The sequence below is a fragment of the Pseudonaja textilis genome, chromosome 1 (assembly GCF_049901715.1).
Source record: "Pseudonaja textilis isolate UNSWEBS1 chromosome 1, rPseTex1.2, whole genome shotgun sequence".
Classification (NCBI taxonomy): domain Eukaryota; kingdom Metazoa; phylum Chordata; class Lepidosauria; order Squamata; family Elapidae; genus Pseudonaja; species Pseudonaja textilis.
In genome coordinates this window covers 41,017,433-41,043,543 of record NC_141990.1, presented here as the reverse complement: position 1 = coordinate 41,043,543, position 26,111 = coordinate 41,017,433, and the positions used below count along the sequence as shown (strand labels likewise).

The 26,111-nt window shown below is 36.4% G+C and overlaps 1 protein-coding gene across 2 annotated transcripts in view; it reads left to right on the top strand.

Moving 5' to 3' along the window:
- PRKCE (protein kinase C epsilon) overlaps positions 1-26,111 on the top strand; it is a 304,751-nt gene that overhangs the window by 204,517 nt on the left and 74,123 nt on the right. Inside the window, exons 4-11 of one of the 2 annotated variants that reach the window (XM_026695853.2) lie at positions 4,517-4,594; positions 6,788-6,947; positions 8,113-8,147; positions 12,177-12,262; positions 14,146-14,275; positions 18,644-18,786; positions 21,289-21,385; positions 22,675-22,889. In XM_026695853.2, the coding sequence (XP_026551638.1) occupies positions 4,517-4,594; positions 6,788-6,947; positions 8,113-8,147; positions 12,177-12,262; positions 14,146-14,275; positions 18,644-18,786; positions 21,289-21,385; positions 22,675-22,889 (944 nt within the window). The remainder of the gene's footprint in view (positions 1-4,516; positions 4,595-6,787; positions 6,948-8,112; positions 8,148-12,176; positions 12,263-14,145; positions 14,276-18,643; positions 18,787-21,288; positions 21,386-22,674; positions 22,890-26,111) is intronic. The other variant, XM_026695854.2, reaches the window with a different exon arrangement.

The window sequence follows — 26,111 nt, the reverse complement described above, 5'->3', positions numbered from 1 at the left end:
CAATCAATTTATTATAACAAAATATATCTCTCTCCCTCCCTCCATCTCTCTCTCTCTCTCTCTCCCTCTCTCTTTATGAATTCACAAATTGTATGGTATATATTTTGTACATAGATATTTCGGACCAAATCTTAGAATTAGACTTTCTCCTACACACGATTGAGTCTTCCACATATTTTTTTTTCACAAATTTTGTGTGAAAGTCCATTCTTGATGCATGCTACTGGGAAATTGGCTTTTAAGGTTTCAAAACCTAATAATGGAACAGAAAAACATGTGATACTGTTTTAAATTCCAGACTAGAGTGACCCCCAGTGGTGTGAAGGAATTATTTAAATTGTTGGCCTGGAGGGAAATGATTCACTTGTGTGGGTTTGAAGTAACAATTGTATAGTCCCACTCCAGCATGAATATTTGCTATAAATAATCATATAGCTGTAGAGTTCGTATATTTGTATAATTATAGAAAAGGAGCATCCTTTTAATGACATTTTTTTTCTGGTATGGAGTTAGGGCTATGGTAGAGAGTTTGGGCTTTTGTTGCATTCATAATTTTATGCCTGTGTCATACCTTCCAACTCTCGGCTTTGTATTTTAAAGCCAAATTAGAAGGCAATTTTCTGGATAATGTTGATTACACTTTGGTCAAGTCTACATATGACGCCATTTTCTGTTCCTTCTGAGATTTCTGCCGCTCCCATCTCAATTACTTTTTTCCATGATTATTCATCAGACACTCCTATAATCCTACTTTAAAACATATATACTGTACAAACACTTACACACACACACACACACACACACACACACACACATTCATATCTTTGGTGGCTTCCAGTTAATAGCTACATTTGTCCATAGAATTTATAGTTTTATTATAAGTATTGTTCAAACTTTTATGGGGTTGAAGAATAGTTAAAAACATTAGAGAGACTAAATGCCTTGTGTGGCTCAAATTCGATTTCCTTTTGTTTGACACATCAATCACACAAAAGTGCCTTAAATCCAGCCACTTTATTCACTGGAGCATAAACTGAAGCACAAGCTGTCAAACTTTTGTGTGTGTGTGTGTATTAGTAACAATGTAATAATGTGAGTTGGGGCACAATCCAGCTAATATTAAACGTTAGTCACACTTTGAACAGGAGATATTTCATTGGAATAAATGAAACTTCAAAGTGCTCAACTGTGACCAAATAGTGTTCTCTGTGTATGTTTGAAAAAAGAAAAAGAACAGGGGAACCCAGCTGGAAGCCCTGTGCTGCCAATGGCCCTCAAAAGTTTTGCTGCTGCTCTAAGGACCTCTTCAAAAGTTGCCTCAAATTGTAATACAAGGGAGAATTATAAAATGTAAATGGTTACATTGATGGTATTTAACTTGTTCAAGTTTATTTAAATATCAATTAAAACTATAGTTGCTTTTATCCTGGTCCCATCAACTTGCTTGGAATGCAAACCTCATGCCAACCCAGGAAAAGTTGTGCATGCTTGATTTACATGCATGCTCCATGTACAAGGATATATACAGACGTCATTCTGGTTCTGTCATATTTCTGCTATACTGACCAACAGATTTGGGAGCCCCAATGGATTTGGGAGTCTAGTTCCCAGCTTTAACACAGACCTCCAAAGCAATGATTGAGCCTTATTCTTATATTTGTCTGTTTCTCTGCAAATTTCCGTCGTCTCTTTGAATGCAAGTCTTAATAAATTACTCTCTGGTTAATCAACTAGTCCTTTGCCTGCAGAGGGGTAATCCTAGTCTAATTTGTAGACAAATTATGATTTGATAAAATTAGGAAGTAATTAATTAAGCTATGTGCACAAGCTATATAAACAAGTTGTTTTTTTTTTAAAAAAAACACATTTTAAGTCAGTAGCAGCAGCAGTAATCTAATTTTCTGTAGCCCAGATGGCTTTTCATCCTTTCCCTTTCTCTCAGCCCTTCTGTAGCAGCTGAGAAGAGGGAAATGTCAGAATTTACTGTATTTCAGTCTTATAATTTGGGCAGAAGAGAAATCCTGAGAAGAGAAATAAGTAAGTTAAATGAAAATGAGTTGGAATCTTCAAAGGATATAGATACATAATATACAATACCACTCAGGTCGGTGGGCTTTGCTTGGACATCATGTTAACCCAGTAAATCTACAGATAAGCAACATGGCACCCATGGACACTCAATTGTACTCCAGATAGCTCAGACTTTCTATCCTACCTGGTTTTTTTAAAATAAAAAATACTAGTAACAAACAGCAGATTATATAAGCTTCCATGCTGCAAAACATAGCACTGGCTTCTAACTTCATATTTAATTGTGTGTAAGAATATGTTTGAGCCCAACAAAAATTCCACCAGAAGATTTAGAAAACATCAGTGGAAGTGCTTACTCTCCAGTAAATGGACATTTTGTGACTGAACATATTGACAATGGCAGCGATTTAGAGAATATTGTAGGCCTCAAGGGGCAGCCATTTTGTGAGTTCTAAATATTGCCCACTGCCCCAACTCAAAAGGTTACCTTCTTCTTGCGTGAGTGAGAGTTAGTTTCTATTTAAATAGAGAAGCTTGATTTTTTATAACCATATGTTCGAATAAAATGGGCCCCTTTTATCTTGCTCCGAAATATATTTTTTATAAGTATCCTTGGAGAATCACTGGATCGCAAGTCCCAAATCCTGAAAGTCAGGTAACATAAACAACCGTCCTTGACATGCCTTTTGAGATGTATAGGAATTATAGCTTCAGTCAACATAAGGGCAGGATCTATCTGATTACTAAAACATTTTTTAAATTACATCTCTCAATGTATCAGTTATAGTATAGATGTTTTAAGTTCTTCCCCTGGTCAATTGGTAAAAAAATAATAATTAAAAAATGAGATTATATGAAGCCCAGGAAGTTAGAAATTATAGTATTAACAAGATCAGAATGAGTGCAGGTTGCATGACTTTTCCAAAATAATCCTATATCTGCTTTGCATCCTAAAACAAGGCCTGCTGCTATGCTGTATTTTAACATGGGGTGAGGCATAGACTAGCTCATCTTTGGATCAGTTATAGGCATGTTTGGTCTATATTGTGCAATTAATGCTCCTTTTTTAGTCCTTTGCCCAATGATAATTGACTGCTAATTCTAAATTACTTCATTTCAGCTCAGCTGCTTTATCTGGATTTGAGCTAATGTATTTTGGCACTCCTTAGCTGGATCAGACCTTGTTACTAAATTCCTTCCTAAATTCCGTTGAGTGTGTACCAAAAATTAAATTAAGTAATGATTTTTCATTACATCATTGATTTTGCTATGGCACATGTAACTATTTTAGAGCCCCATAAAACAGATTGGAAATACAGTGCTATATATTTCTTTAGTTTTCTTTAGTTTTAAGTAAAGTGTAGCATATATATTCCAACCTGGCATTTATATAGAGCAACCTACCATGTTTTGAGAAAATAAGACAGAGAACGTATTTTAGGGAGATATGGACACTATAATTTTTTTCTGCTGAGTTGGATCATTGATTTATATCCTGTTATTGACTATCCTGTTTGGAGCTTCTCTGCATTTGTATAATCTATATCCACTATGAGCCATGCCATTCTCCAGCATGGGCTGCAGTAAAGCCTTTTCACTTGCTGAAAGTAGAATAGGTCCAGCTGCTTATCAATGATTTTTACTTTAAAAAAAAACAAGGATGTGGCTAGGTTTTTTTCTTGATATTTTAAATTACAACTTATATGGTACTTTGTATTTGGCCATGCTGGCTAGAGCTAATGGAAACTGAATTCTAAAATGTGTGGAGGTCACCAAGTTGCCTATTTCTAGTCTCATGGGGCATAATAGAGTTAGGAAAACTCTTTGATATAGTGGGAAAAGGCTCCACATGTTCTAGTTCAGGGGTCTCCAACCTTGGCAACTTTAAGACTTGTGGACTTCAACTCCCAGAATTCCTCAGCCAGAATTCTGGGAGTTGAAATCCACAAGTCTTAAAGTTGTCAAGGTTGGAGACCCTGTTCTAGTTGGTGATGAAGAGTACAAAAGTTGTTCTTAGCAATTCATTTAGTTGCTCTTCCTACTAACTTTCTACCACTTGTACTCCAATTGAATATGCACAGGGTAATTTTATAAGAGGTATTGCATACACTTCTCAATGTAGATTAAGTGATCATTTGAACCTTCATTTGGAACATCATAGTTGGACTACTGCATCTTTGGATTGGCAAGTCCTGTCTTTTCCTCCTGTATATGAGCAGAGAATGAGGACTCATTTGTTTCTCATTAGATAACAATTTGGGCGACTATGGCTCTTTCTAACTAGTTAATAAAAAGGGGGGGGGGTATTAAATGTTTCAACCATTGGAGAAGGCTGCCTTAAATTTTAAGGGAATAGCAATAGTAATATTCAGTAGTAATTTAAAGAGACACAGCAGAAAAAAATAAATACCAAGACTGTCCTTTATTTTCCTTTGCAAACTGTCTTGCACATTGAACTGTTGCTTATCTTGTCTTACAACATCAGGGGAAGCAACTTCAGAAGATAGCAGATCAGATTCTGTACATTGGAGTCCCACTCAAAGAAGAGGAACTTCAATCATCTGTGAGTTGTTACCTCTAACATCTCACTATTCAGTTGAGTCAAATTTTGAGCTGAATCAGATTATTTATCAAGTAACTTTCAGATCTGTTAGGTTATAAATTGCAAGTCATCATAATCCATAGAAAAGCTAATTTATTTCAGGTATGCTTCTGAAATTCAGCTGCAACCAGTTCTTTTGGCTGGAGAGTCCATGGATCAAATTCATGCAAAATTTGCATTTTGTTTCTAATCTGCAGCCATTGTGTATCTGAATAAAATTAACCAAAATACAAGATAATAGAAATTCTAGAGGATTTTTTTTTTAACCAGAAGTCTTGCTATAGTGCTCTGGGATACTTGGGCTGCCTCAGTAAAAACTGATTGACATCAAAGGGTGTTACACGCCACACATTTAGCCTAAAACAGGATCTCAGAGGCAGATATCCGTAATTGGGAAAACCATTTAGGTGTGTTACCTTTCACATTGTGCTAGCTCACAGTTTTCCTAAGAGCATTAAGAGTTCTGTAGAACACTAGTAACTCAGGATTAGCTAAATGTTGGACATTTTGAAATCCAAAGCATCATGTCCAGAAAAATTTCCTGATCCCTCTTCTTCCTATATATTTCATTAGGACACAGGGCAGCTCTCTGAGATCATCACCTGCAGGTTGAATCCTTTGGGTATATTCCCATAGATGTCCCTCTTCAACTGGGCTGGATGATGCAAGTCCTTCCTATCATTTCGTCCCCCCCTCCCCAAAAGCTGGGGTTGAAGCTGTTGTGAGACACTTATTCAGATAAATGTGACACAGCAGGAAGCAGCAGCAAAGCACCAGTGTGGCTTTGCTTTGATGCTGGAAACACAGCTGGTAGCCAAAATGTGCATATGTGTATGAGAGAGAAAGAGAGATATCTGCACATCATGGCTTCTGCAGCAACTGTGATTAATGCCACAGATAAGGAGAAAAAGTGCTGCATTTCCATTAAAAGAAACAAAAAATGCAGAATATGAAATCCCAGTATTTTGATGCACAAAAGGGATTTTCTCAACAACAACAATTGGTTGGCTCTTATGTCCGATTGCCTAAAGCAAATAGAAGAATGTAGAAAAATGCTGATTATTATACTTTTGTAAGGAGGTACGTTGGTAGAATTAGCTGTTACCTCACCTCAATAATTAATTTTCAATATATCTAGCGCAGGTAGGGTGCTGACGCTTCACATTCATGCTGTTTTAATTTGCTTTATTATCCTGCAATTTCATTAAGGGAAGAGATATAATGTGATTTATTTTGTAACAATCAATCAATATTTAGACTTCTGAGAATTAATGGTCATGAAAGGATTGTGTGCTGGATCTTGGACACCAGTGTAGGTGACAATGTTATGATTCAGCCTTGTCAGCTCTTCCATAATTGCAGGCCGCTTTCATTGGCACACATCCTCAAAAAGGGCTCACTCCAGCAAGATCTATTATCAAGAGCTCTCCAAGAAATTGTGGGGAGTGTCTCAGTGGAAATTCACTGAGCCCCTAGCTTTTGAAAATTTGCTATTGTAGTGTAGCAATAAGTGTGCTGGATAAGACCAACACACTGGGAGACCCTGGATTAAATCCATCCTTAGGAAGGGAACCTTGACTTTGGGCTTCTCTCTGTCTCTCAGCCTACTATACTCATAGGGTTATTATTGTAAGGATAAAAGATCTCCATGTAAATCATCTTAAACTCCAGGAAGAAAGGTGGGACATAATAGATCTAATTTAATATCTCAGACATTTCCCCTCCCAACTACCAGTTTATTAGTCCCTAAATAATTCAAAATTATATATCCATCTCTGAATCCTTTATGACTTCATATATTTCACCAGCTTTTTCCAACTTGGTTGTATCTGAATGCATTGATCTCCAATCAGTATGCCCATTGGGAATGACTTGGAGTCCAACACATTTAAAGGCACTAGGTTAATGAAGTTTCCCCATACATTTAACCCTATTCATACAGTCATACATATTTAAAACAAAGGGATTCACAATACTTAAATCAGAAAAGAGTACAGAGATGTGGTGGAATACATATAGAGATATAAGAGAATTGATTTGAAGTTGTCCATTCTGCATTTTTTTTCTGATCTTCGGTTTTGTGCCTGGAATATTAATATTTGTTAATCTCTTCCATTTTCTCTCTCTCTCTCTCTCTCTTTTTATTCCCTTCAGCACCCAAAGACAATGAAGAAAGAGTATTTAGGGAACGGATGCGCCCCAGGAAGCGCCAGGGGGCAGTGCGACGCAGGGTCCATCAGGTTAATGGGCACAAGTTTATGGCCACCTATCTTAGACAACCAACCTATTGTTCACACTGTCGAGACTTTATATGGTAAATTTTATTACATGGAGACTTTTCTCATATCATATGGCTTAGGTTTTTTCACGGTAACACTATTATTGTTGTTTTGGCTATTGAAAACCCTTTACATTAATCCTTTCTGGAAAATAGTAATGAATGAAATAATGATGTCATTATTTTATACGTTGGGAAAATGCAAAGGCTTTCCGTAACTGTGGTTATGTACTTTTTTACCTAATCATACATTATGCAAGCATATATAGTGGATATCAAATTCTTTGTATTCTAGTAAAAAAAAGTTTAAGATTGTAATCAGGCGAACACATTGCTGCAGTAAGACTCACTGAATATAGTGGGACTTGCTGGTACAGGTTTGCATTATAAGGCAATTTAGTATAGATTTTCCTTGATTTGGATTTTCTCATTTCCAAATAGTGAAAAAGGATTGAATATATGGAGAATATTCAGCCACAGTAAACTTCATAGCCACTACTATGGCATCCCCACATGGCACGGTTACACAAACTCAGTGAACTCCTTCAGATTATCTCATTATCTCCTCCCATCTGATTCTATTGCTAAGCAACTGTCCCTCAGTGTAAAGTAGAAACGCTTTGTCTGAACTTGATCCATATATCTTTACATAGAAGCGAACATCAGTGGGATCTAATTTGTTGTTAGAACTGTAATTGAAGCACAGCAGAAGGTCATGTTTAGATTAATGTGAGTTTAATTTGGACGATAGGGCCTCTTTGTGTTACATCTGTACTTCTAATAAGTATGTGATGAAGAGAGTTCAGTGATAGCTTTTCTGGTTTCTACAGTGATGAAACAAAGAAGGTAGCCCTTGCCAAACATTCACAGCTAATGAAGATGTTAGGGGTAAGATTGGAAAAGCCCTGTCAATACTAGGAAACATATGAGTTAGCAGAGAAAATGAAAAGAAAATTGCTTGGTGGTGTTTCATACAATGTAAGATGGGAAGAAGACAAAGTGAGTTTTATCACATTATTTATTTGCATCTGTGGAATTAGAAGGAGAATGTTCGTGCAGAAATAGGAATGTATCCAGCATGGTCTTCCATACTGTATAGTCATTTTTAGCCATTCACTATATGATAAATGACAGTGTGAAATTGCATCATTGGTCTATCCCTAATATGTGCTTTATTATTCTTTTTTTTAAACAACAACAGGGGAGTAATAGGAAAGCAAGGGTACCAATGTCAAGGTAAGAAAAATTGTACATTTTATGAATATGTATGGAATCTATAAGGAACCCTGATTATTAGGTGTCAGGTAGACCAGACAGGAAACCTGACCAGAGGAGCTAATTGTACTTTATTGTTTAAGGCTACCTTAACAGACTCTTACAAATCTCCTGCTCTCTCTTTTACAACCAAAAGTTAGGGAAGTTCCTTTCTCAATTTCTTTCTTTGCCCATTAAACAATTGTGGGGTATGCTCTCTCTTATCTGATCATTCCCTAGCCAGCATCTCCTCCCTGAGTCTCCCAACATTAAGGGGGCTAAAAGATATAAAGACTGGTTGCAGGAATTGGGTTTGTCTAGTCTAGTGAAAAAGAAGAACTAGAGGTGACATGATAGCTGTGTTCCAATATTTGAGGGGCTGCCACAAAGAAGAGGAGGTCAACCTATTTTCCAGAGGACCAGAAGGAAAAACAAGAAAGAATAGATGGAAATTAAACAATTGAGAGAAGCAAACTAAAACTAAGGAGACATTTCCTAACAATGAGAACAATGGAATAGCTTCAGAAGTTGTGGATGCTCCATCATTGGAAGTTTTTGAGACGGTACAGCCACTTCTCTGGAATAGTATAGGGCCTCATGTTTGTGCAGGGGGGTGGACTAGAAGACCTCCATGGTCCCCTCCAACTCTTTTATTTTGTTAAGATCAATTCCACATCCCATCACATTAGAGGCTTGGAGGAAATGACTTCCTTGCAGGTTTTTTTTTAAAAATAAATTCCCACTAATTTTGGAAGTCCTTACATGAATAATAAAAAAGTGTAAAAAGCCAACTTGATCTTTCAGTCCTTTTCAGCAAGGGGAAAAGTTGTTCTGAATATGCAGCACCTGAGATGTCCCTTGACAGACAGTGGTGGGATTCAGCCACTTCGCATCACTTCGGGAGAACTGGTTGTTATCTTTCTGAGCAGTTTGGTGAACTGGTTGTTGGAAGAAACCATTAGGGCAGGGAACTGGTTGTTAAATTATTTGAATCCCACCACTGTCCACAGAAATAATGAAAGATATTCTGGTGTTTCCCCCTGGACTTTGGATAAAGGATAAACCTTGCTGAATCCATCCCTCTTAATCCAGCAGGATTGTTTGTCTGTTTCCTTCATGGTTTTTGTAATGCAGACCTCATCTGGACAGCATACAATAGCATACAATAAGAATAGAAAATAAACACAAAAAGACATACAATTAATACAAATCCCCAGATGGCCCCCATAAACACTGAGTCCTGGTTAAAGTATAGTGCAGTAGTGTTGATTTAACAGCTGCCCACAATGGCTCATCAGATGTCTTTCAGAAGCTTACAGCCTGGAGTTGAATACAGTTGGCTATTACACTTCCCCCACCCCTTCCCAATTTACTATGTGAGTAGAAAACATATAGAAGGTGTAGAAGGTGTTAGTGTGGACAGGATAAACTGATAACACAAAAATAGTTGTCATTGGGTTCTTAATTTAAAAGTTATAAGTAAATCAATAGGAAATTCTAGTTACTTATTTATTAAGATATCCAGGCCTGAGGGGTCTTTGGTGCTCCCTGAGCTTGGTTGTTTTCTTATGGACGTTTCAATTACCCAAACTAGGTAACATCATCAGTGCATACCTAGAGCTGTTAGCTGCTTTTGGACACATTATTTGATATTAATATACCTTTTAGAATTAAGATTAGTTATCTATTTTAGGTTTTAAGATTTTGAAATATTTACTTGCATAGACAAAAAGCTTGTTCATTTCCATAAGACTCGGATTTTTATCATGAATATTGATTGTTAATTCATAATATTTCCAAAATACTATAATTTGAGCCTGGACATTTGTGTCTTGGATGAGAGCCCTTGGTTAATTTGTTCAACAATCCATTTCTTTTGTCTTCATGACTGGCTATGATATCAGACATCTTCTCCAACACCAGATTTCAAAATTGTCAATATTTTTTTCTGTCCATTTTCTTCAAAGTCCAACTTTCACTTTCATAGAGTGCCACTGGCAAGATTTCTTGAAAGCAAACATAGCCGTCAAACAACCAAAATGATGCCTCTAGATAGACATTATCAGATACATAGAAATCAAAATGATTGTATCATTGTCAACAATGATTGATGCTTCAGTTATAGCATCAAAGACATGACTAGGCGCTCACTGTGGAACAAGCACCAAATGAGCTGAAGAAGAAGAAGAAAACTAATTAGTTGCTCAATATGATTTTCAGTATATAAATACTGTTTTCAAGAAGAATATCGGAAATCACTTTGAAGTACTAAAACTTATTGATAGAGAACCAGAGGTACTCTGGAATGAACTTAAGGAAATCATTAAGGAGGAATATAATAACGAGACTGCCAAAGATGGACAAACAGAAGAAAAAAAAACATCAGCACAAATCATGGAAATTTTCAAGAAGACAAGAGAAGCCAAAGCCAAGAAAGATAAAAATCTCAGGAAGGACTGTAACAAGTTTCAGAGTGCTGTTAGAAAAGACAAAGAAGCAGTAGTACAACAACATGACATTGAAGATGGGAATAGACATAAGGATAGTCTTCCAAAAGATCTTTAAATTCAGAAAAAGGTTCCCACTTCAAATTGGTATGCTAAAGGATGACAATATATTAGCCAATTCAAAGTAGTAGCCAATTCAAAGACAATGAACGAAAGATACAGTATACTAAAAATATTATACAGAAAAGAGTTTAGAAACCTTAAAAGATTAAGACTCAGAAGCTAACCATAGTAAGCTCCAGTTGTAGACGTAGTGATAATCCATGATAATCCTCGCTTAACAACGGGTTGCTTAGTGACCATTCAAAGTTCTGACAACTTTCCCAAACAATACTTATGACCCAATTCTGAAGTTCAAACCCCATTCATATGACTATATTTTGGGCACCTGGCAACCAGCTCTTTTTTACAGCTGGTTGCGACACTTTGCAGTCATATGACCATGATTCATAATGTATTTTGTCAGTTTCTGGTCTTTGGGCCGGTTTCTGGGACCTCATTAATTCTCTTAATGACCAATTTGTTCACTTTACAACTGTGGTGTTTGTTTAACAACTGCTTCAAAACAAGTGGTAAAATCAGGTAATTCATTTATAGAAGCTTCTATAACTTACCCAGTTTTTTTCTTCAAATAAACTAATCAGTCTTTATTTTTACAGATTAACTAAAATTTTGACTCCTACCTAGCTTCACCTCACTTATTGATTATCACTGCAATTAGTCAAAATCCATTATTAGAAGTTGATTTGTTTCAGATAGGTGTAATTAAGGTTAACTACAATTTGTTTGGTTTTGGATGACACAGCAAATTATGAGTAACCTTAAACAGAAATAAACACTTCAGATGTTTTGTTCTCATGCCAAGAGAGGCAGTGAAATAGAAGGATGCAAGTCCAAGTATCACTGCATTAAAGTTGAACATGTCCAAAGCAATTCAATTTTTTAAAAATAAATATGAATTTATTTTATATTTTCTTTTTATTATTTGTATACCATCTACTCAGTCTATTCCAAGTAGCTTACAATTCTAAAGCAATAAAACACCCTCAAAACCAGTTGACGATAACACTATAACAGCTCATTTTGAACAAGAGGCAGTTATGTTCTAGAAATATTTCCTTATATGGTAGTTTGGAAAAGTCTGTTGCCTTTTCCAGATTGTTCAATATGATTTCATTGATTTAGAAGTTTATGGAGCCTCAAAACTTCATTTCCCTTCTGTGAAAGTGCAAACAGATATTTTGACACTATTTAAAATGTGATAGAATCATAAGAATATGAACTACCTTTACTCTTATTAATTTAAGAGTTTTCTTTGCCCACTTGGAAGCCACAATTCCAATAGGATTCCTCGCCTATCCTTTTGTCCTGCCCCATTTTTCACACAGACCAGAATCTAATGTAGGCTTTTTAGAAGACCCTTGGTAGGGATGAATCCCCCAGAATTTCTTATTTCATTTCATTTTTCTTTTTCATAATGGATAAAATAATCTCTTGTTTACAGTTTGCACTTGCGTAGTCCACAAGCGATGCCATGAGCTTATAATAACAAAGTGCGCTGGCTTGAAGAAGCAGGAAGCCCATGATGAGGTAAATATTTACAGAAGGAATGCCTAAATAAAAGGAAACTGTGCAGAGTTAATGTGTTTAAGGCAAGGTTCTTCTAAATCACTAGTCTTTCCGTCTCTTGATTTAAAATACACAACTGATCTGGGTTGTTTTGACTCTCTTCAGATCTAGACATCAAGACACTGTGAGCACAGACATGATGGGTCTAGAACTCTTAGAAATCTGAAATTACTTAGCTATGGCCTTTTCTGGCCAATGGCTGACCACTATGGATTGCTAGCCAGTTGGTGTTTTCTTGCAGGCCACTTGCCTTGTCCCTAAAGTCCATGTCTAAACACTCATTCTTCTGCCCTCTTCACAAAAATAAAAGATAATAAATTGCTAGTACTATCCCATGTGGCAAATGTCCATTGCCTTGTTTCCCTAGTTCCTAATGCTGCATGCCATCCTACTGGTTTTCATAATTATGTCAGCATCCTGCTATAAAGGATTCCATATGATGGTAGATTTGGTGAACCATATGACTCCTCCAGGAATCATACAGTCTGTCCCTTCAAGCACAGGACAGTCATATATTGCAGTCGTATATTGGAGCCACTGCCTTAACACAATGGCTTCTTGTCCATATCTATAATACTACTTGCCCAGAGATAGATCAAAATCACTTCCGTGTCAATGGGATTAGCAATGGGAGTTCACCTTACCCACCAAAGGGACTGCATTTTCATTTGGAAAGCCTCTTTCTCTCAAATTGCTACCATCTCTCCCATTTATAAAAAAGAGATAAAGTGTTACAGGATTGGTGGAGTTTGTTCGATTTCTGATTTGTTTGCATCCTTCTAATTATATCTACATGTGGAGAATGAAACATTTCAATGGAAGCAATAACTATTGCTTTAAAAAATGAAATATAACATAGGTTCTGAACCATCTTTCCAGGCTATAAAGGTGACTGCAATTTGCTTTGTGAAGGTTATAATGTAAGTGTCAGCATTCCAATGAAACTCCCCATTCCATTCAGCACTCAGAAACAAAGCTCATCCAAGCAAGAAATTTATTAAAGAAGTCATATTGGCACATCTGGGAAAATCCAAATCTGAGAGTTCTGGGTTTTCCCATCCCAATTGAAAATCAAAAGCCTATCCCCTGCACTCGTCAGTTCATCACATGGTCCAATCAGCCATCATCCCAACTGGAGACATCCCTCCAGACACTCCTCTCCAGGTGCAGGGTCACTTGTCCTTGACTTATGAGGAGACTGTTGTTGAGTCTAATATGCCACCTCTCTATGAAATCCCCCCTCCCAAATTCCCAGGCACTAAATGTGGCAGCCTTGAAAATTCTAAATAAAATATGGGTTCCAAGGCTGACAGTATGTTTTAATTTCTTGAGGGCAACTAATTTGGGGAAGGCTAATTTCAACTCTCAAGAGTATAATAAGATACAGTACACTTATGGACTTCTTACTAAAAAGTTCACCTGTTCAGATCCCTTGTCTGTTGCATTTTCATTTTCCAAGGGACATTGTCTTAAACCTCATTTTCAATGTCCCCCTTGCCTTGCAAGACAACATATTCAGTTTTTTTTTAATAAGAGACATTTTATGCCAGCAGGACCCTGTGATTTCCTGTGTTGATTTCATTCTTGGATTCCAATTTTAAAGAATTTGTGAACTGATACAGTACTAATACTGTATATCTTTAAGTGTGACAGGAAACTTTATAAAAATCAACCTGAGAGGGTAGAAACTTTATTTTTCTAATAGTTGAGATTAATTCAATGTTTTTTAACCTTGGCAACTCTAAGATGGGTGGGCTTCATATGCCAGAATTTACCAACCAGTCACACATTGGATTAAACAGTAGCGTGCTAACTTTGGTGCTTTTGCACATTTTATGTTCCAGGTGGGTTCTCAGCGTTTCAGTGTCAACATGCCTCACAAGTTTAGCATTCACAATTACAAAGTACCCACCTTCTGTGACCACTGTGGTTCATTGCTTTGGGGTCTTCTGAGACAAGGTTTACAATGCAAAGGTAAGATACTTTTTCTCTTTAAATGCAGGATTTTGTTATTAATGTTATAGCTTTAGTCCACTTCATGTCTATCTTCATGTACATTTAAAGTGAAACATCTATGGAAATTCTGAGTCATCCAGGTAAGGGGTCTCCAACCTTGGCAACTTTGAGGCTTGTGGACAGGGGTGGGTTTCTACTGGTTCTGTCCACCTCTGTAGAACCAGTAGCTCTGAAGAGCAGCAGACATAGAACCAGTTCTATGTCTGCTGATGTTTTTGCCCACCCGTCCTCCCAGGCTCTTACCTGATCTTTATTTCCTGATTTTTCAACTTCAGCTGCCGAACAAGGCACATCTGCAGTTTAAAAAGCAGGAAAAGAGGGCTGTTTCAAAGGCTGCGTCTCTGCACACAGCGTGCTGATGACGATTTACAGGCCCATGGCTCACAGCGTGCAGGGAAGCTCGTAAATCCCAACCGGTAGTTAACCCTGTCGTATCCCACCCCTGCTTGTGGACTTCAACTCCCAGAATTACTCAGCCAGTTTTGCTGGCTGGGGAATTCTGGGAGTTGAAGTCCACAAATGTTAAAGTTGCCAAGGTTGGAGACCCAGGTCCCAAAGTCCAGTTGCCTTTTGAAAAAGTACCTGTGGGACATAAAACTGAAACAAAATAGGTCCTAAATGATTTCCCTTTGGTTGGTACAACACTATTAACTAATTCAACTAATTAAGCTCTTACAAATAAATTATGTAAACTGCAACCTAAAACTTAAGAGCTAAATGTCCTTGCATTGCTCAAGTCAGTAGCCTTGAGCATGTTTTTAAAGTCAAACTATGTAGATCCAGTTGTTATAGATAAGTTATGTTACCTTGTGTAATTGCACAGTAGTGCGCTAATTTGCATATTACAGCTAAAACAGGGTTCTCAGAAAATTATGTAATACCCAGTTAATGGAATAATTTGATATATAGTTCTGGCTTTGAGTTCAGAGGAAGTTTTGCCCAGACTGAAATGTTTTTCAGATTTAACTTTCCATCTGTGTGGTTGATTAAGTCCCAATTGCTTTCCTATCCGTTTATTGCACGTGAGAATAAAATACTTCATTTTCATTGGGAATTTGTGTCTGTATGAGCAGTATAAATTATAAGCATAAGGCAGACAATCTGGCCAGATTCAGAAAATGACATGCAAAACTATAAACCTCCCTAAGTTAATGGCATTATTTGATAGTGATTAATATAGAAGGAAAGAATTGCAGTGTGGGACAATTAGGATCGCATAGTGAAAGCAAAGGGTACATCAGATGAGTTACTATATTCTCTAACATAATTCTTGAGTCTGAATACACAACCATATATTTGCTGTTTACATTTAATCTACTCTCTTGGTCTGTTCTTTTCAATAGTTACAACTGATGTAAAATGAGCATAATTCCTACTCTCACTTTGAACATTCTATCTGCAAGATCTCTCTCAAATTTTATTAGGAATAACACAGGAGAAACAGAGAGATAGAAATGTAAAAATGAATGCATATGGCAAACATAGTACTTAAACCTAAATATCCCAAATTTGATACTTTTCAATTTTTTTTGTCCTTCCATTAGAATATAAATCCATAGGCAAGAGCACCGAAGGTTACATTCCAAAGCATTCAAGCATAGTCTTACCACAGATCTTTGCACAAATTTAATATTTCTATAGATTCATGAACCAGTTTTGTTTTATTTTGGCATTAGTATGTATGTATACATCCCACCACACTGTCAGGCATGAAAATGTGAATTATATGCGTTCTTCTAAAATACACATTTTTGTATGGATTTTTGCTTGCCTTTGAAAATTAGAAAGTGAAAGCAATAAATAACTTTCCTTTGAAAACCTGTACCAAACATATCTGCCAGCATTAGATTTATGCGAGAGTAGAGAAATGCTGTAAACTTCAACTTTCCAATGTAAAATCACATTTGTAGTGGTCAGCATTCTCTATTTTGCCATCTCATTTTCATAATGGGTATTATATATCTTGCAGTTTATATTTTTCCACATGCGAGGAAAAAAGCTTAGTACTTACTATATTGCCTTTACTTATTTATTTCTAACTTCAAGCAGAACAGAAAGTATCTAAAATATTTCAAAGAGAAAGACCAGGGGAAATAAAGAGGTCCAGCCACTGCTGTCATTTTTTATGCTGGCCTTTTCAAATCTGGGTGGGAGACATTTCTACTTTTCCTCAGCAACTTGCATGTTTTAAGAAAATGCAATATTGGGCCATATTCAAAGTAAGCTTGGGTCTTTTTTTCTCAGTAAAGACCTAGATAAAAAACAGACCAATCACATCAGAATTTTGCTTTCTGAATAATTCAATGGGTATTCTAGAAGGATGCTGTTTCGGGAGCACAATGACCTTTTTCTTTGGGTAAAAGGGCAAATAGAAATCTCAGCTTCGTAATAAATATTATTTCATCGGGTAGCATCACTCCAGTCATAATGAGGACAAAACAGGAAAGGATAGGATTGTAAGGTGGACCTAAAGATATTCAAATTATGTTTTCCCACCAGATTCATCAATTTGGTACAGAAGAATTTTCTCCCACAAATTTCCTTACCTTTTTCTTTCATTTCTGCAAAATCTGCATGTTATTTTAATTTCCTCCACAAGAAAGCACTTGTACAAGTGTAATCCAGCACTGCCATGATGACAATAAATCTGCCTCCCCTCCAAAAAAGAGGTTGGATATTGAACAATATCTCCCCAGTTATTTGCTGCTTCTACTTGTACATTTGAATTCAATATATTTATATGAAGCATATATATTATTCCTTTTTTGTCTTAATTTGAGTCTGCATTTACAAGGATCAAGAGCTGACTGCAATTCCTTCTGCAAACAGGCAGGATGATGTGGAAAATTTTTGTGTTACTATGACCATGGTAACTGATATAACTAGCTATAACTAGAATAATTGCTGCCAGTTATCCCTATCTATTGAAGCTTGTTACACGCACGGCCCACCTGTCAAGTTATTTTCCACCAAGGGAGTAAAAGCTTTGTGGTTAGAAGGTAAAGAGAACAAGTGAATTGGGGTTCAGAAGTAGCTGTCGTTTAGAGATGGAGAGAAAATAAAATAACAGGAACTTGAAAAAAGGGACTTCAGTGAGATCTTGGAGGAGTGACAGAGATATGATGATCAAAGTGGTAAGATGAAATAAAATCATGCTGTGCTCCAAAGAGGATAAAATGAATGCCCAGACAAAGGGATGACTATATAGATAAGTGAAGGCTTCTGGGAATGAAGGTAGAGAATCAGGAATATGCACCAAAGTTACCAGAATTGGGTTTCAAAAAAAACCTGAACTAAAATGGCAACAAAAATACTGTTTCTGTTTAACACAACATTGTGAGCTCCTTGAGTTGTCAAAATGTCAAAGTGCTCATATTTATTTTAGTTATATATAATTCACTCTAAAATCTTACAAGGAAGCTTGCTTGTTTTTGCTTTCCTCTTTTCCTTGTTCATTGTATTTGTCTCGCACATTTCCTTCAGGAACTCAAGCAGGTTCAAGTACTTCCCTCCTCAAAAAGTCCTATGGGCTAAGTTGTACTGAAGAGTAATGAACGGTTCAGAGTCAGCCTAATGAATTTAATGACTGACATTGTGACTTGGGTCTTCATGATCTCTCTTATTTTTGTACCACAATGGATGTGTTGATTTTATTTTCCAGAAAGACTGCTATTGAATCTTTGTAGCAAACATTTGAAGGAGAGACAGGAATAAGTCCCTATTTATTTGACTGCTGTTGTACAGAAGATTACAGTTAGAATAGGGGCAGATTAAAGAACATTTTCTATCAGCATCCATGCTTAATTTCTGTTTCTTCCCCCACCCCGCACCCACCGCAATTTTCTGGTTTTCTAAGCAACCATAATGTCATGCAAAATCAAAACTTTCCCAAGTTTCTTTGCCATTTTTGGTGAATTTAGGAAACTTGTTTTGTAAGGAAGTAAATTACTGAGCTTATTTTCTTTATTTGGGGGTTTGCAAATGGCTCCAAAATTGTACTGATGAATTGGACTGGGATCCTACCCAAATTCAGCAGTAACCTGGAGTAATCTCTATGAGCCCACAAAGTGAGGAGGGTATTGTTCATCCCTGAGTTACTTTTCAGTTCGATCCTACAAGCCAGTTCTGTATAGAATAAAACTTATCTGAACTGTCACCAATCTGTTTAGTCTATTTTCACTTAAATCAGATTCTCACTACAGGGACTGTAAAAGGGATTTTGTGAATAATACAGATAAATAATAGATAGTGATTTATCAGGACAGCTTAATTGTATTTAACCTGGATTTTTCTTGCCCCCCCCCCTCTGTTTGGTTTAAATTACAGTTTGCAAGATGAATGTACATAGACGCTGTGAAACAAACGTAGCACCCAACTGTGGAGTAGATGCTAGAGGGATAGCTAAAGTACTGGCGGATCTTGGCGTTACTCCAGATAAAATCACTAATAGCGGACAAAGGAGGAAGAAGGTAACCAAGGAAACAGTTTAAAATATGAACTAATAACAGTTCTGCACTGTGAAGCATGGGAGACATCTTGTGTCCTATTTTAATTTGGATTTTAGAGCATAACTATATATTCTGGTTCCTTTAAGGATTGTCAATGTATTTGTCACTTCCTAAATAAAATAATCTGATGTTGGCCCTCACAAACCAATGGGCAGATTGCACTTCAGCTATCTATCAGATTTCACAACAACGAGTTGCTGAAAAGACTTCCTCCTCTTTCCAAATTCCCTCTTTAACAATTTCAATACGTTAAAATATGCATTTAGAATACATCTATGGAGAACAATCTGCAAATTAATGTAAAAACATGACAGTACAATCATTTTGTGTTGTCTGGATAAAATGAGCAAAATAGCAATGACCTGGAAATGTTTCACCCATCCCAAATATTTATTTCTGGTGCCACTGAAAATGTTGGCCTACTCCCTTCTTTTACAAAGTAGCAGCCAGTAACGTGGAGTGGTAGATCATGTTGTCATAAGTCAAGGCAAATGTTTAAAATAATCTTCCTTAACCTGGTGATATCTAAATTATAAGGCTATAATCTGTCTATAATGTATCTAGATGATAAAAAGATGGACAAGGGTAGTTTTGATCATTGCCGAGTTCCTGATTTGCAGATGATTTTTGCTACAGCAAAACCTGCATCACGTAACATGTACTGTAATTTTTTTCTGGCTTTAAATAATTATAACAGAAAGAAAGATTTTTTTCTTTCTAGAAAGAAAGTCTAGATTTAGACTGTTGCATTTTGAAAAAAATCTTATCTTTTTCTCACCACAGTAACTAAAGCTTGTTAGCTATGAATAAGAAAGCTTGACATTGAAGTCCATGAATTTGCATTTCTGCTCCAGCTTCCTTACACAAACACCATCAACCAGGGTATATAACTTGTTTCAATCTGAGGGCTACTTTGAGTGGCATATTGTAGATTAGAAAAAATACTTGTTATTTTAATTAAAGAAGATGAATTACTGTCTACGCATTTATTTTTTCTTTCTGTTAAATTACATGGTCCAGGTAAATACCCTGCTTTAGAATTACAATACCAGATTAACTCTTTGTTATCTTTGAAGAGACTGAAGGCTAATTGGGCTAAAGGATAAATTAAATGCTATGCTGAAAATACATGTGACATCAGACAAAATCCTTTATTTCTGATAAAAAAATCTTAAGGATAGGTGTTTGCAACGTAACAAGAATGGAAGCGTACGGTTCTCTTTTCTTGCTAGCTGAGAACAATTTTCCTTACAAGATTCCAGACCACAAAGAAGTAATCCAATAGAAATTAAATTATGTCTATCATAAATCAGATCATTAGGAATCTGACTTTTGGGTAAGAAGGGCTCTGCATACTGGAAGAAAAGAAAAATTTCCAGTCCCCCGATTTCTCCTGCCTTCTGTAATTAATTAAATTATAATCAAAACCTGAAACTGCATCATGCATATGGAACATATTAAGGGACAATTATTAGCAATTTGTCCCTTAGACTGATGTGACCTGAGTGAAGTCACAGATGGTTGCATTCTTTTTTCAATTGTTAGAAAGAACATTTCTTGTCAGGAAGCCACATAAACACCACAGCCACTGCTTTGATGTCCTTTTCTGGGAACACACATGAATGTAAATACTCTTAAATGTAAATACTCTTATCTAGTTGAAAAACTCTCTGCCCTCCATGCTATTACAATGATGTCAAATGGAAACACAGTGAAATAACATTCTTCTGAAACAATTCAGTAGATATTTGCAAAACTGACCCTTCCACACAAACACATATAAGTTGGAAAGTATACTGTGTACATATGGAGAATATAATAGTTATACCAAGATAGATAGATAGATAGATAGATAGATAGATAGATAGATAGATAGATGTCAAATGGAAACACAGTGAAATAACATTCTTCTGAAGCAATTCAGTAGATATTTGGTTTCACTGAGGGCTGCATCAGGGTTGCGTTTGACCTTGGGGGTGGGCGTGGCCAGGATGGGTTTCATAATGGTTAGAGGTTATCTTGCATTACTGTTGGGTACTTCAGGCTCAGCAATGATTTCTGATGAAATTGTATATATTTAAATCTTAACATGAAATTGTATCTTCCATGGCTTCATATGTCATGGATATTTTGTTAGAAAAGCATATTAAGCATGAAGATTTTATTAGAATCTTATTTCAGAAGATAAGACTTTTAAAGGGATTTAAAGGTTGAATAAAGGTTAAAGATGAACTCCAGATTTAAACTTTGATTAAAGGTAAAATGTATATTCATCTGCCTTTCTGTTTAATTACATGGCCCAGGTAAATATCCTGCTTTAGAATTACAATGCCAGGTTAACTCTTTGTTACTTTTTGCGGAAAAGCATTGTTATGTGATGTTACATCTTTAGTGTCTCATAAATGTCATGTCAGAAGAGCACATGACTGTGATTAAGTATCTCTTTTGTTGGATTACTCTTAGCTTGTTCCAGGTGCAGAATCTCAACCGCCAGTTCCTGGATCCTCACCAGGAGAAGATGACAGATCAAAGTCAGCACCGACTTCCCCATGTGATCAAGGTTCATCAACATTTATTTTCTCCTAATAAATAAATTGCATTTACCTTAACATTTTGATTAAACTATGTCATTTAAAAAATAGCTCCACCAGTTCTAATTTAACAGAACTTTCAACCTTTAAGCAATATCATAATTTGGATCAGTTAGCCTTCAGACATTCATTCATGCCCTTATCACTTCACAATGTGACTGTTGCAGTGCAGACTACATGGGGCTTTCTTGAAGACCACCCCTCTCCCCTGAAAGCTTCAATCGGTCCAGAACATTTCAAGCAGTGATTGCCTCGTCTCAGCACACTAATCTCTGCTTCTTGAGCTATACTGATTGCCATTGTGTTGCCGGGTATAATTCAAGGTCCTGGTTATCATCTGTGAAACCCTACCTGGAATAGCATCTGGCTATTTGCAGGACTATCTGTCTTCTGTGATCTCTTCCTGCCCAATATGGTCTGGCAGAATGGGCATATTTCAGATCCTCTCAATTAAGCGGTGTCATTTTTTTGGAAACCAGGAAACATATTTTTCTTGTAGCAATGCCTGGAATGACGTCCCCTTAATCATTGTATAGCTCCAATGCTGATGAGATTCCAAAAAGCCTTAAAATCTTGTCTGGACCCAACAGTGTAATTGTTTTTAAAACTTCCCAATAATTAAACCATCAATTATTGGGATGTAATAATTAATCATTTCAAACAAGGAAAAAATGATATTTGGTAGTGTCTTTTGTGTGCCCACAATGAGTGGGGTCAAAAGACAAATAGTTGTCACACAACTATTTCTTCTTTTTTAATGATGAGTTTAGAGTTTTTATTTGCATTTAAATGGCAGAAAATTACACTACCAGTTGTCAATAATAATAATAATAATAATAATAATAATAATAATAATAATAATAATAATAGCCAGAAGACATTTTAATCCTGCAGTCTCAGATTATCACTGCTGCCTTAAAATGTCAAAGCAACCCAATTCTATGTCACATGCTAAGTCTCCAATGTGTAATGTCAGGGAACCCTTTAAGGGCTCTGAACCTTTCAAAGGAATCCTGGAGCAGAGCCAAAATCTGATAGGCTGCTCTCCATTTTCCCACAATATTCTTTTGTTTTCTGCCCTTAGACCAGTTTAAATTCAGTCAAGAAAGTATGGGTAAATTGGGAGCCATAACCTCTCATTCTTTGTGACTCAAAAAGCATCTGACATAATTCACATGTCTCTAAAATTAATATAAAATCCTGCAGAGGTTTTTGTAAAATATCTTGCCTGTCAGCACTGTTTTTTGTCTTCACACAGAAATCAAAGAGCTTGAAAATAACATCAGGAAAGCATTATCATTTGACAATCGGGGAGAAGAACATAGGGGAGCAGCAACAAGCTCAGCTGATAGCCAACTTAACACACCCGGGGAGAATGGGGAAAACGGAGACATCAAAGCTCAGATGTCAAAGCGAATGGGCCTGGACGAATTTAATTTCATTAAAGTATTAGGAAAAGGCAGCTTTGGAAAGGTGAGCAGCCTATAAATGCTACTTGGTTCTTTTTGGTCACTTGCCTTATCCTTATTCCTAAGATGAATATATTACAGGCTTCTCAGGTAGACCAGACCGGAAACATGATCAGATGATCTAATTTTACTTTTTGTAAGGGTACATTAACAGACTATTGCAAGTCTGAAACTAGAGATATCCTACCATCTCCTTTACAGCTTCAGAAGTTTGGGAGGGTCCCTTCTGAGTCCCTTTCTTCACCTATTATCCTGCTGCAGGCTATGGGGTCTCTTATCTGACTGTTCCTTAGGCAGCATCTCTTCATCCTGTCTCTCTCTAAGTCTTTCTTGTATACCATTACAATTATGGTACATATAGAAATACATTCTTTGTCACATGAAATTATGGCCAAGATGTGCAACTTCTGTTTTGCAAAAACAGCCTTGGAATAGCATATTAAGAAAGAGCCACATAAAAGGGCTTTACAAAAAGCAGTCAGCAGGAGACCAAACTAAATTATATAAATTATTACTCATTTTAATTAGTTTGGTTATTTTATTATTGTACTTTAACACAAACATATACAGCAATTCCTTCCCATTGTATTCCAGTGGTATTCCAGTTTATTTCCCAAGTTTGAAATGACAACGTGAATAAAAACCCATAGATTCTCCCAGAATTACATGTTATTTATTAAACTTCTCAGCAACATTCAATAGATTATCAAAAAAATGTTGGAAGTAAAAGAGAATTCATTTTACAGTGGTTAAGTCCCTTTCTGAATAAATGAGTGATGCTAGTCTATGTTCTAGGTAGGGAAGCACTTGAATTCATGGGAGCAACAGTGTGAGGTTAAACAGTGCTCAATTCTCCTTTATTTTCCTCCGTTTCTTCATGAAACCTCTGGGAGATATCAATTGTAAGTTCAGAATGAGATCCTATCAATAGGCTGATTTGATTAAATAATATCATGGCATCCCAGGCTGAGTAGCAGCTGATGTGGAAGTCTTGAAGAAGCATCTGAAAACAGGGATGTGGATGAGGTGAAACAACATTCAGATTAAATCTTACCAAGATGGTTTTGCTAGCAAACATATGGTTCCCTCATAATATAAACTTGGTCCCGCTAGTTACTTTGGACAGTGTTGTACTCTCCCAGTAGAAGGGCCAGGATGCTCTGGTATTAATAATGCATGTCTTGATCACAATGTAATTAGTCTACTACAGTGCACTCTATTGGGATAGTCTTTGGACATGATCCAGAAGCTACAAATAGTATAATTGTTAATACTTATCTATGTAGAATAATAGTAACATCAATGTGTTAGTTGATATTAGACTTCTGGGGCCAGTTCAAAGTGCTTTTATTTCCTTCAAAGTTCAGCAGTAAGATATATCATGCATCACGTTATCATTATTGGATTGGATTGTCCAGTTTATTTACTTAGAGAAAGGCTGTTAAAAGTACCCCGCCCCATTCTCCAGTGAAATACATTAAATGAGGATAAGACAAACTTTGTGATGGCCCCCATCCTTCAGAACCTTCTCCTCCCAGAGGTACACAAGGCCTGAACTTTGCTGACATTCTAAAATCAGTTAAATACATTTTATCCCATAAGCCTTTGGCAGTTCAATCATTGCTATATCATTGGCCTTAATTTATGTTTTGGTTTTTTATTCCTACATTATTTTTTCTTGTTTGTTTTTGCTTTTTGCTCTTAAAGTATATTGCCCATAACTAGAAATTTAAATATAAATACTTTTAAAAATAGAATAGAAAAGAAAAAAAATGTGTGGAAGGAAGAATCTAATAGGACTGTCTAACTCGCGGCCCACAGGCCAAATGTGTCATGTACTGGCCATGCCGAAGTCTGTAGGAGTCATTTGTAAAGTCATGTGGACTTCCTCAGTTTATCCCTGCCATTGTACAAATCTTACAAATAAATTGTAATTTGACTTTGGTTTCTCCAGTCATTTTGGCACTGCTTGTTAAATGTTCCCATCCCACCTACATAGTGCAGATATATTTAGGGCACAGACAAACTTGCTGACCCATCAAGTGCTGTCAGATCTAAGCTGGTAAGTACAATGGATTCTTGTCAGATCATCTTGACTTCAGTCTTCTGTTGTGGGTTAGTTTGAATCAATGGATAATGTAGTCAACTTTTTCTCAACTGATGCCTTCTAGGCATGAAGATTTGCAACTTCTAGAATTTCCGACCTTATAGAAAATCATAAGTCAATATATCTTCAAGAGAGTAATTTGACAAAAGCTGATGTTGGAGATGTAGTTGCAGAAGACCAGTCTCTACATTCTATTCACGTGTCTTTGTACACATGATTGTTGTTTTACTCTTATAAAAGAATATGTTGCCATCTATGTACAGGAAAGAACTCTAGAAAGAATGTATAACTGTGAATTTCTACAAGTGCTGTAGCAGAAATGTTTCTCATTTCAAAGATTGTTTTTTTAAAAAAGTCAGTATTATACTATGAGTTGAATGCATATCTACTGTCAGATCCATGTATCTGTCATTTCTTCAGAAGAAAAGGTGGGGGGGGAGGCTGATAAAGAAATCCTTTCTTGATGTAACCTGAATACATTTAATCTTATATCGAATTTGTATAACCCACACATGATACGATGGAGGGAGAAAAGCCAGATGGCCAGAACTATCACCTCTGTAAGGCACAACCAGGAGATGAGAAAGTCATAAAAATTCCACGGCAAGATTGTACTTTGGATAGTACTCTTGAATAGTTCGTTCTAACAAGAGGGGTGGGGAGGAATTAACTTACTGGCTTTTGTTTCACTAAATACACATCGAGATAAGGGGAGGGGTTCTAAACTCCCTTATGTATCCCTGTATGCCTGAGAGACCTCAGACGCTGCTTTGAACTCCTACAGGAATTGTCTCATCTCAATAAAGAATTCCTTTGTGATACGTTTGGATACGTTTTCAGAAGTTCATTCTAGTTGAGTGAATGGGAAAAGTTCTGTAGCCTGACATCTAATCATTGAAGTGCTAAATTATGTTTGTCAAGGAGCCTAACTGCAGAAAGTATTCTGTCAGGTGATTGACATTTCTTCTCTATGTAGATAATTCCTGTTTTGCTTTTTCTGATCTTGCAAATCAAATAATTTTTTGCTTATTTTCCCAGCTTGCCAGCTATGCAAACTTAACATGGCATGTAGATATTAGACTGTATTTGTTCTGGCTCCAATCACTATACCCTATAAAG